The sequence below is a fragment of the Vipera ursinii genome, assembly GCF_947247035.1.
Source record: "Vipera ursinii genome assembly, chromosome: 7".
Taxonomy (NCBI): Eukaryota; Metazoa; Chordata; class Lepidosauria; order Squamata; family Viperidae; genus Vipera; species Vipera ursinii.
The window spans coordinates 28,055,800-28,067,955 of record NC_139521.1 but is presented as its reverse complement, the minus strand read 5'-3'; the positions used below and the strand labels follow the sequence as shown (position 1 = coordinate 28,067,955).

General features: G+C 46.4%; 1 protein-coding gene across 1 annotated transcript in view; it reads right to left on the bottom strand.

Moving 5' to 3' along the window:
- WDR17 (WD repeat domain 17) overlaps positions 1–9,897 on the bottom strand; it is a gene marked incomplete at its 5' end in the record, with an annotated part of 122,707 nt that extends 112,810 nt beyond the window's left edge. Inside the window, one exon of the mRNA XM_083367342.1 lies at positions 9,832–9,897. Within this exon, the coding sequence (XP_083223468.1) occupies positions 9,832–9,897 (66 nt within the window). The remainder of the gene's footprint in view (positions 1–9,831) is intronic.
- Between the last annotated feature and the right edge of the window lie 2,259 nt (positions 9,898–12,156).

The following is a 12,156-nucleotide window of genomic DNA, read 5'->3' as shown; positions in this document are numbered from 1 at the left end:
CAAGAATTTACCTTTTTGTCAAAAGGAAAGAATACTATCTCATATTAGCTGTTCATTTGATGTTAAAAACTGTTTTTAGTTCATTAAGGGAACTACTCTGGACATGAAGAACTAAAGAGCCTCTTGTTGCGGGTGAAGAAGGAGAGTGCAAAAGTTGGGTTGAAACTTAACATTTGAAAACCAAGATCATGGCATCCAGCCCTCTCAATTCCCGGCAAATATGCCCAAGATGGCGGCGACCACGGGCGGCGTTTGCTGAGCTCTGCAGTGAGCCGACACAATGGGGGACTGGGAGGCTTACGAAAGTCCAGCCGAAGGGCATATTCGGAGGGGGGGTGTAGGAACAACAGGATAGCACCGTTTCGCGGTGTGGAGCCTCTCCCTCCCCCCCCCGAGAAGTAGCAGCGGCAGCGGCAGCAGCCGGGCGGCCTGTAACCTGCCGCTGATCAGCTGGTGCTCTGGATCAGTTGTCGGGCGCTGTGCTGGCTAGAATTGATCGCTCGCTCTCCCTTACCTCGGGCGCTGGGGAAGCTTCCTCAGACTGAGATGACTTCGGCAGCCTAGGATCCTGCTGCGGACCCCTGGATGGATCATCAGGCGCCTGAACTCGGTTGGAGGGCGCCATTTGCAGCCGCGTGGATCTCTCTGCTCCTGACTGTTGCTCCTGGCCTTTCCGCTTATAAAATGGCTGCGGATTCCCGTTTCGGCGTGGAGGCTATGGGGGAGACTTTTCTGTCTCCTTTTTCTCAGAGGACAATGGAGATTTGGCTGCTTGAATCTGAGCACTTGACATTTATGACTGAGCTCCCTGATGCCCTAGGAATGGATTTAGTGTGTTTGGATGGTCTTTGCTTGTTACTTTCCAAGATGGATTGGAGGCTGGAACAGGATTTGGGACATTTTTTCTCCTGTTCCCGTGACCTCCCTATGATGTTCCGGATGGAGTCTAGGACAGGCCGTGGTAAGAGGCGGCCCTGGACTGGCTATCAATCCCCTGCTAGTGTGAGAGACTAGCAGGGGGGATTTCTGCTCCCCCAGCAATGCTGCCCTTATCAATCCCAGGCTGGATCTCATGGCTAGGTGAGAGGACAGTCATGGGCTCTTGTCTGGACCGGCTCAGGTGAGAGCAGAGCCGGACTGGCAGACTGCTGGATGAAGACACGTTCCGGACTTAATGTTTTTACATCTGAACTAACATCTTATCATCTTAATAACATCTGACCCCATTTGTGAACAATGGCTCATATGGACAGTTCTATCTCATGGCTCGAGTACAATACTCTAGATCGGACTTGTACGCCCTCAGGGGGGTTTCTCCCTCCTGGATACGACCAGCCTCCCTTTCTAACATACCCCTTGATGACAGGCCCAATTGCTGGGACCCCGAGAGGTGGCTGGGCTTAACTAGGGGCCTCAAGTTGAGACGTGCTAAGAGGCCCCTGATAAAATTTTTAGCCGGTTATTTTAAAAGGTTAGGGAGGGGGAGGGGTAGGAGGGTGGGGAGGGAATCTTTAACCGGCACTCAGTATGGGCCTGTTAGGGGTCCTGACGGGACGGGGTTGGGGGAGGTGGCTGCTGGTTCTATGAATGTTGGGGTGGGGCTTCAAATCCCCACGACGATAGGGAATGGCAGCAGGTGGTTGCACGGAGGGCCATATCAACACCCGGGATCGCGCCCCTGCTATCTTCGAGTGGTGACGCGCTCCGACCTTCCGGTTAGCACCCTCTTACCCGGGGATGAGGGTGATCAGGTCCCTGAGCTCAGGCTGGTCTATTTTAACGCCAGATCCGTCGTTAACAAAGCTCCCCTCATTCATGATTTGATCGAGGAGGAATGTGCGGATCTGGTGTGCATTACGGAAACTTGGTTGGGCTCGGAGGGAGGGGTGCCTCTGACCGAGTTATGCCCTCCAGGTTTCCGGGTGCTACACCAGCCACGGGCTCAGGGCAGGGGTGGTGGGGTGGCAGTGGTTGTTCGGGAGACTCTTTGCCCGCGGGAGGCCACCATTGTCCAGATCGCCGGGAGTGAATCCCTCCTCTTGAGATGTGGTCCTCGGGTTCAGTTGGGCTTGTTGCTCACATACCTGGCACCCGGCTGTGTGGCAACAGCCCTGCCCGAGCTGCTCGACACTCTCTCAGGGTGGCGGTGGAGTTCCCCAGGCTTATAGTCCTGGGTGACTTCAACCTGCCGTCACTGGGAGGGTCGTCTGAGTTAGCTCGGGAGTTCATGGCCTCCATGATGGCCATGGGCCTGACCCAAGTTATTGAGGGCCCGACTCATGTGGGGGATCATACTCTCGACCTGGTGTTCCTATCTGGACAGTGGTTGGATGATCTGGGAGGCGGTTCACCAACCATCACCCCCCGTCATGGTCAGATCATTACCTCCTGCGGCTGGTTTTCCATTATGCCACCCTCCGCCGCTGGGCTGCCGAACTGACCAGGTGGTTCCGCCCCAGGCGCCTAATGGACCCGGAACGGTTCCAGAGGGCGCTTGGGCCTATAACCATCACCCTTACCCACAGCCCAGTCAATGCTCTTGTGGATGCCTGGGAAAGGGCGGCCGCCGGGGCACTTGACTGCGTTGTACCCTTGCGACCTCTGACCCGGCGCAGATCCCGCTGGGCTCCATGGTTCTCTGTGGAGCTCCGGGAGATGAAGCGTCGGAGATGACGTCTAGAGAGCGGTTGGAGGTCCAGCCGATCCAAATCTGACCAATTGCAGTTAAGAACCTTTATAAGGTCTTATCTTGCGGCGATAAGGACGGCGAAGTCTAACTACTTTGCTGCCCTTATCGCGTCCGCAGATAATCGCCCGGCCGCCCTGTTTAGGGTAACTCGCTCCCTCCTTAATCAGGAGGTGAGGGAGGATCCCTTGCGGGGATGAGCCGAGGAGTTTAGTCATCATCTGGTGGACAAAATCGCTCAGATCCGGACCGGTCTGGACTCTGGGCAGAGTCTGATGTGGAGGAATCGGACGGTCTTGAGCATGTTATCTGGACTGAGTTTGACCCTGTTTCCCCTGATGATGTGGACAGGATCATGGGGAGGCTGAGCACCACCACCTGTTTGTTGGATCCGTGCCCCTCCTGGCTAGCTTATGCGGCCCGGGAGGGGACACGAGGCTGGTTCCATGCAGTAATAACTGCTTCTTTGAAGGAGGGTGTCTTCCGTGCCGCCTTGAAGGAGGCGGTGGTGAGACCCCTCCTCAAGAAGCCTGCCTTGGACCCGGCTGTTTTAAATAACTATCGTCCAGTCTCCAACCTTCGCTTTTTGGGGAAGGTTGTTGAGAATGTGGTGGCGCATCAGCTTCCTCTGTTCCTGGAGGAAACTGATTATCTGGACCCGTACCAATCGGGTTTCAGACCCGGATACAGAACGGAGATGACATTGGTCGTGCTGGTGAATGATCTCTGGAGGGCTAGGGACAGGGGTTGCTTCTCTGTCCTGGTCCTATTAGATTTCTCAGCGGCTTTTGATACCATCGACCATGGTATCCTGCTGCGGCGTCTCAGGGGGCTGGGAGTGGGAGGCACCGTTTTACGGTGGTTCTCCTATCTCCTGGGCCGCTCGCAGTCGGTGTTGATGGGAGGGCAGAGATCCGCCCCGAGGCCTCTCATTTGTGGAGTTCCTCAGGGGTCGGTTCTCTCGCCACTCATTCGTGGTTTCGGGGTGGGGTACACTGATGATACCCAACTTTTTCTTTCCACCCCGAACCAACCCAGCGATGCCCTCGCCGTGATGTCCCGGTGCCTGGAGGCGGTCCAGGTCTGGATGGGGAGAAACAGGCTTCGTCTCAATCCCGCCAAGACTGAGTGGCTGTGCATATCAGCATCTCGGGTCAACCAGACTATTCCATCTCTAACAATGGGGAGTGAAATGTTACCCCCCGTTGATAGGGCTCGCAACTTGGGCGTCCTCCTGGATTCACGACTCAAGGAGCCGTGACCAGGGGGGCTATATGATGTATTATTAGTTATTTTTTATTTGTTAGTAATTTAGTTATGTTTTAGGGGAGTTAAAGTGCGATAGATTTTAATGTGTTTTTTTAGCTTGTTAGCATATTTTAGCTTAAGTTTGTAAAGTTTATACCCTGTATTCAGCTCTGGGAAGTTGGGGGAGAGGGGAGGGTAAGGGAGGGTAAGGGGGGCTTTTGCCCAGCTTTGTCTGGTGTGCCAGTTGCGACCCTATCTGGACCGAGATGCCCTACGCACAGTCACTCATGTGCTCGTGACCTCCCGTTTGGACTACTGCAACGCTCTCTACATGGGGCTTCCCTTGAGGACCACTCGGAGGCTTCAACTGGTGCAGAATGCGGCCGCGCAAGTTGTGATGGGGGTCTCCCAATACTCCCACATAACACCTCTACTCCGCGAGCTGCATTGGCTTCTGGTTGCCCTCCGGGTGAAATTCAAGGTGCTGGTGATGACCTATAAAGCCCTACATGGCTTGGGTCCGGGATATCTGAGGGAACACCTGCTGCCGGCATCAAGTTCCCTTCGTCCAGTGCGCTCCCACAGGGAGGGTCTTCTCAGGGTGCCACCGGTAAGAAATTGCCGGCGGGTAACACCCAGGGATAGGGCCTTCTCAGTGGGGGCGCCTGCCCTTTGGAACCAGCTGCCAGTGGAACTGAGGACTGCCCCCGACCTCCGTTCATTCCGCCGGGGCCTGAAGACCTGGCTCTTCGAGCTCTCTGGCCCAGGCTGAGGATTAATTTATTTTAATTGGGGTTTTATTTATAAAGGTAAAGTTTCCCCCGCACATGTGTGCTAGTCGTTTCCGACTCTAGGGGCCGGTGCTCATCTCCGTTTCAAAGCCGAAGAGCCAGCGCTTGTCCGAGGACATCTCCGTGGTCATGTGGCCGGCATGACTAGACGCCAAGGCGCACGGAACGCTGTTACCTTCCCACCGGAGTGGTCCCTATTTTTCTACTTGCATTTTTATGTGCTTTCGAACTGCTAGGTTGGCAGAAGCTGGGACGAGTAACAGGCGCTCAATCTGTTATGCGGCACTCGGGATTCGACCCGCCAAACTGCCGACCTTCTGATCGACAAGCTCAGCGTCCTAACCCACTGAGCCACCGCAGGGATAAATTTACAGGGATAAATTTAATCTTTTTTAAACTTGGTTTTTAACTTTTGTATTTTTGGTTTTTAATTACCCTGTAAACCGCCCTGAGTCCTCCGGGAAAGGGCGATATATAAATGTAATAATAAATAAAGAAATGGAGGTAGTGACAAATTTTATTTTCCTGGGCTCCCAGATCACTGCAGATGGGGACTGTAGCCAAGAAATTGAAACACGCTTGCTCCTGGGGAGGAAAGCCATGGCAAATCTAGACAGCACACTAAAAAGCAGAGACATCACCCTGTCAACAAAAGTGCGTATAGTCAAGGCTATGGTCTTTCCAGTTGCAATGTATGGCAGTGAAAGTTGGACCATAAGAAAGGCTGAGTGCCAAAGAATTGAGGCCTTTGAACTATAGTGTTGGAGAAGACTCCTGCGAATCCCTTGGACTGCGGTCAGTCCTAGAGGAAATCAACCCTGACTGCTCTTTAGAAGGCCAGATCCTGAAGCTAAAACTCAAATACTTTGGCCACCTAATGAGAAGGAAGGACTCACTGGAGAAGAGCCTCATGCTGGGAAAGATTGAGGGCAATAGAAGAAGGGGACGACAGAGAATGAGGTGGCTGGATGGAGTCACTGAAGCAGTAGGCGTGAGCTTAAATGGACTCCAGAAGATGGTAGAGAATAGAAAGGCCTGGAGAAACGTTGTCCATAGGGTCGCAATGGATCGGACACGACTTCTCAGCTAACACCACCACCACTCTGGACATTTTTAATGTGAATAATATTCAAACTATAGTTATTATTTTTGCACAGTATATACCAGTGATGGCGAACCTTTTAGAGACCGAGTGCCTAAACTGCAACCCAAGCCCACTTATTTATTTCTGGGTGCCAGGTGGGCATGGCCTACTGGGTGGGCATGGCTGTGGTGGTCATGGCAGATTGGGTGGGTGTGGTGAAGGTGGGCGTGGTCACCTCAATGTTCCTCATGGGGAGGGACACCTGTGGGGGGAGGGCAAGGATGGAGAAGATCCAGGGGGTCTCTGGCAGGTCGCGTGGTAGGCAGGAGGCTTGTCCTGCGGGGTAAGGTAAGGCAGGGCGGGGATGCCATTGCCATAGGGCAAGGCAAGGGCTGGGGCGGCTGCTGCCTGACACCATCGGCCCTTGCACACAGAAGCCAGCGAGCGCATGGGGGCCGACGGTGTCTGTCAGTAGCCACAGCCTGCCAGCCCCTTGACCAGCACACTCTGGGGCTCCACAGCCCACCTCCAGCAGTTCAAAGAAGCCACCTCTGAGCTGGATGGCCATCCGACAGCTGAGGAGGCGATGCAGTGGGTCATGCCTGGGAAAAGAAAAGCATGTGAGGCCAGGAGGGATGGGGTGGGGGGGGGGAGAGAAACCAGCCATGCTGGGATGCATCCAGCCACGTGGGACCTCAGCAAGTTAGCAGGTGGCTGGTTGAAGAGGGACAGCTGCCACCTCCGAGGCATGGCGCGGGTACCCGCAGAGAGGGCTCTGAGTGCCACCTCTGGCACCCATGCCATAGGTTCGCCACCACTGGTATATACTATCATATAGATCTGCTTAAACTGATCCAAGCTGTAGAACAATATGTTATTTATTCTGGCAGGCTCTGGCATTTGGTGATTTTAGCCAGAGATCTTTTTTGACTCTTCAAATTCTCATGCCAGAACATTTTCTACATAAAATATTCGCTCTGCTTATAATTCACTCCGGTATATCAAAGGCTACGAAGCACATATCTTCTCAGAACTAGGACCCATGCCTTTAATAAAACAATGTAATCTCAGAAGTGCATGAGTAATTCTTGACAATGGATTATCAGTTGTTCATGTGATCTGGAACAGATGGGTAAAGTTAAAAGTTTTGACATAATTTTAATGTATAAAGCAGCCAATTTATTAAAGTTAAAATAATCAAAAAAATTAAAAAAATTCTTAAGACTAGAGTATAACTCACTTGCCCAAAGGATTAAAGCAAAAGTAACTTAAAATAGAACTATAGCAAATTCCTGATCTTCCAAACTGGAAAGTATTCCTATTAAGTTGCCAGTACTGCATCCTAACAAGGAATCAATCCTTCAGTCTAACAAGTCAAACACTATGAGACTTCTTTACACTCCTTCCCTTATGAGAAGTTCACAAATTACCCAGTTAGTAGATAGGCCATACTCTTATTTTGATGTGATATGATGTGGAAAAGGAGCACGTTTTCTCCTCTTTCCTCCACAATGAAAGTCCAGTTCACCATGCTAGGTAAGTCTTTCCATTTTCCATTTCACTTTTATCTGCTAGGTGTTCCAAGGCAAAACAATGCAAAATTCACTTACTACCCTAAATAGGAAATAATATGAGCTTTATTTGAATTAAACAATAACAACAGAACAGCAAAATACAGGATAGGCCATTTGAAAGAAGACCGATATTTAACTTATTATATGAATATTTATCAGTAGCAGCCACCACAGAGAAGGCTTGTTCCAGACTCAGATTATTCATCTTCCAATAAAGACTTGCAGCATGATTTCCCCCAATTCATAATAGACAGGCACATACTATATGTTCTGAAAATTAACCAGGATTCAAGCCATTTAAATTCTATAAACTTTTATTATTAATAATAATCTTGAATTGAACCCCTAAACAACAAAAAATATTTTATAGTAGTGTAAGTGAAACTTACACAAACTAGCAAATATTGAATCTCCAAGGACCTATGTAAAGGACTTTTTTGTAGACTTCAGCTCGCCATTCAATACCATTATTCCAGATATTCTTCTAATTAAACTGATTCAGCTAGCTGTGCCCAACCACACTTTTAAGTGGGTCATAAGCTTTCTAACATACAGGAAGCAGCAGGTGAAGCTAGGCAAAATCATGTTAAATACCTGTACAACTAGCACAGGGGCTCCCAGGGCTGTGCTCTCTCCACTTCTCTTCTCTCTATATACCACCGTTTGCATCTCAAAGGATCCCTCTGATAATGCTCTCTCCACTTCTTTTCTCTCTAGATACCACAGATTGCATCCCAAAGGATCCCTCTGTTAAAGTACTGATATTTGCAGATGATACAACAGTGATTGGTCTCATTTGAAACAAGGATGAATCTGCGCTGGGATGGGAAGTTAAACAACTAGCTTTGTGGTGCATCTGGAACAATCTTGAACTGAACACACTCAAAACTATAGAAATGATAGTAGATTTTAGGAGAAGCCCTCCTATTCTACCACCTCTTACAATACTAGACAACACAGTATCAACAATAGACACCTTCAAGTTTCTAGGTTCTATACATCTCAAGACTTAAAATGGACACCTAACATCAAAAATGTCATCAAAAAAGCACAACAAAGATTGTTCTTCCTGTGCCAACTCAGAAAGCTCAGACTGCCCAAAGAGCTACTGATACAATTCTACAAAATAATTATTGAGTCTATCATTTGCACCTCTATAACTATCTGATTTGGCACTGCAATCAAAGAAACACAGACTTCAATGGACAGTTAAAATTGCATAAAAAACAATTGCTACCAGCCTGCCTTCCATTGAGGCCCTGTATATTTCATGAGCCAGAAAGAGGGCTGTGAAAATATTTACAGAACCCTCACATCTAGGACATAAACTATTTCAACTTCTTCCCTCAAGATGACGCTATAAGGCATTGCACACCAAAGTTTAGGCTTGAATTCCTTAGTGAGTAATGCCCATCTTATCCATCTATGTATACAGCACATAGAAGCAGGTGAATATATTACATTGTTTACAATGAGAGGAAAAAAATCTGAATATTTTTTGCCTGTTCATATCAATCATGTCTCCATCTGATTCATTCAGCTACCCAGATTGTGATTTGAAGTCAAATAATGATACCACCTTGCTGAGGTTAAAAAACCTCTCCTCACTATCTAAATGAAGGACAGCAGGAGCATCTTGATAATGCTTCCCATAAGCTCTGCAAAGAAAAGAATGATAGAAAGAGAACTGATGAAAATAATGAATAGAATTTAAGTATTTTTTTCCATTATTTACTAAATTGTTTTCTATTTCTCCTGCTTCTTTTATTTTGTTCAAAATACACACACAGATGTGAGGTAGGTTATACTAAAAGAAGGGTCTTCAGACACACCTTTCAGCAATGTGTGCAGTATTATATATGCAACTCACGATCACACATGCCCCAGTGCACCAAAACGCAGATTTCTCTTTACTATCTGAAAACATTTACCTTATTTTAAACTTATAAAAATGATAATATCACTTAATATAATAAAATGAAAGTGTGCATTATCTTTTGAATGTTTTTCCTTTGTACAAAGATTGCCATAGCAATGCTATTTCTTATAGTAAAATAGTGTTAAAGAATATAGCAGCCTTCAAAACACCATCAGTAAAATTTTGTAAACAAGCTTAATATCCATTAAGCCATAAACTCTTCTTATTTACTTCTTAACTATTGTATGTCATTTCATCCATTTAAAGAAAACAGGAATTTAAAAAATCACTGTATTCTTAAGATATGTAACCAGAGAAAATACAACCATTTCTTAACTATTTCCCTAGTATACTCTACTGCAATGAAAAACAAAAACAAAACAATCATCTGGTTTTAGTTCTCAAATATTTCTGATCCAATCACTGCATTGCAAAATGCAGATTGTGCCCAGAATACACAACAAAACAAAAAAGCTGCAGTGAGACAAAAGGCAAAGCAATTTTTAAAAAAATAGAAGAAAACACCTTACTCTTTGTTGTTCTTCATACCAATCTTCTTCATCAAACCAATGTGAAATACAAGTCATCCAAGCCATAGTAAAAATAAAGATGACTAGGTTACCAAGCACTTGAATAATGCTAATGCAACATGGATTCTGTGTGAAAATTTACTGACACTACACAGAAATAACTCCTCTATTGTGTAAAATAAACTGCTTTATAACAAGTCTCAAGCTAAATCTTTAAGAAATGTAAATAAAATGTCAAGATATTGCATTTAAATAGTATATGAGAACTAAATTATAAATAACATTACTATTGTCCTTGTTTTAGACTGTATAAACTGCCACCCAAATTTGTCCTATTGAGTCCAGTAAGTGTGAGTATACACTCCAACCAAGTCCCAATGAACCCGCCTGGCCAACTTTAACATTGGACAATACTGTGGCTTCAATAGCAGCATCTTCCTTTATCTCTTGTAGTGTCTACCATCTTGACATCCGTATACTAAAAACTTATTTACTTGAAATATGGATACAATTACTACCACAGTACAAGTAGTCCGTGAGTTACGAGTGTAATGGAGTCTGCCCATTCCACTCGTAACTTGAAAATTCATAGAGTGAATCTTGTTTGAGGTATGAGATCACTTCCTCGATCATTAAAATGCATGTGGCTCGTTAAGCGAACATAAGGTATCTCAGGGTGGGGAAGGCCATGGAGGGCCTAGTGGAACAGGCCCCCAAGGCCTCCCCAACCTGCTAAGATACTGCATGCTTCCCCCTCCCTTTCTGCCAAGTCACTCAGCTGGAAAAGATCCGCCTCCTCTTTGCTTCAGTTCCTGCTTCTGCCTGGATTTGAGGCCAAGGAATGCTTCCGCGACCCCCCCCAAGGCCCGATATGGGATCGAGAGGCCTTTTCCAGGCCCGATCGGGGTGCACAGAAGTGTTCACTAGCCTCAAATCCAGGCCACAGCGGCCTGAAAAAGGCCTTTGGAGCCCAGATCGGGTCATGTGGGGTGCATGGAAGCATTCCCCAGCCCCAAATCTGGGCCACAGTGGCCTGGAAAAGGCCTACAAAGCCCCGATCCAGCCTCTGGAGGCACGGGCAAGCCTCCCTCAGCTTTGGTTCCATTCTCTGTTGCAGAGAACAGAGGCCTAAAGTACCATGAGATCATGTGAGATAAGTAGTGTGAGATTTCGCCCCACTGATCTTGCGTGATCTTGCGTGACTTTAGGCCTCCATTCTCTGCGAATGCACCAAAGGCCTGGAGCAGCAAAGAAAGCAAAGGATCTCGATCTTCGCAAGGTATTGCAGGCCTGGTGCCTAGGGAGACCCGGGCTGGGCATGGAGAGGAAGGGAATAACCAGGGTGAATGTTGCAGGGCCACTGTGGTTGTTTGTAAAGGCAAACAACTGTCATAGACTGCAATATTCGTAACTTTGGGACTTGCTCGTCAGCACTAGGGGGCTCTCATCACGTAACTTTGAATGAGCATTAAATGAACGCTCGTAACTCGGGGATTACCTGTACTCAGAAAACCAAATAACTTATGAAAAAGACTTTGTACTTAAAAATTACTAAAATTATAGTCTAGGAAATATACTACTGATACTTTAGAACTCTTATTTCCCACTTAAATTGTTTTCTGAAATGATTTTTTCCCATTAGGCTTGCAAAACTAGAACTGTAAAATACAAGGATGACCTCCCCAAGGGCTCAATTTCTTGTAGATACAAAAAGCTTTAAAACCAAATAAAAGGTTACCTAGAACAAACCAGAATGTTTAGCTTATTACATGAAACTATATGAGGCTTTGTGAAGTTGCTTTGTGAAAATGTAACCCACTACAAGAAGCTGGCTACAGTTTTCTATTCATGATATGAAAGATTCTTTCCTGGTTGAAGGAGAATTGGTAGAAGAAAGCAAACTACAGATATGAAAGATTTAAGAGTGGAAATGATTGTGTTGTACCTCCTGAACTGCTTAATTTTAAAATACAGGAGTGGTTCTTTTCATGTTCAAAGCTAGTATGCTATTTCCATTTCACATAAACATAATCTAAGTGCCGTAAGCCAGACCAGAAAATTAATATAATCCCAGAAGAAGGCAACAAGCCAATTTCATATTTTTGCTAAGAAAATTCCATGGACATATCAATGGAGTCACCAAGAATCCAATTCAAGCTTTACTTTTAATATGTTTATTATTACTTTTATTTCATGTTAAAAATATGAAACATCTTCTAACTAGCAAAGTACTGAATATTCAAAATTTTATCAGATCTATACCATTATTTAGATGATAAAGTTGGTGGGTAAATTAAAATTCTTAAGTTATAAGATGCCTTTTCA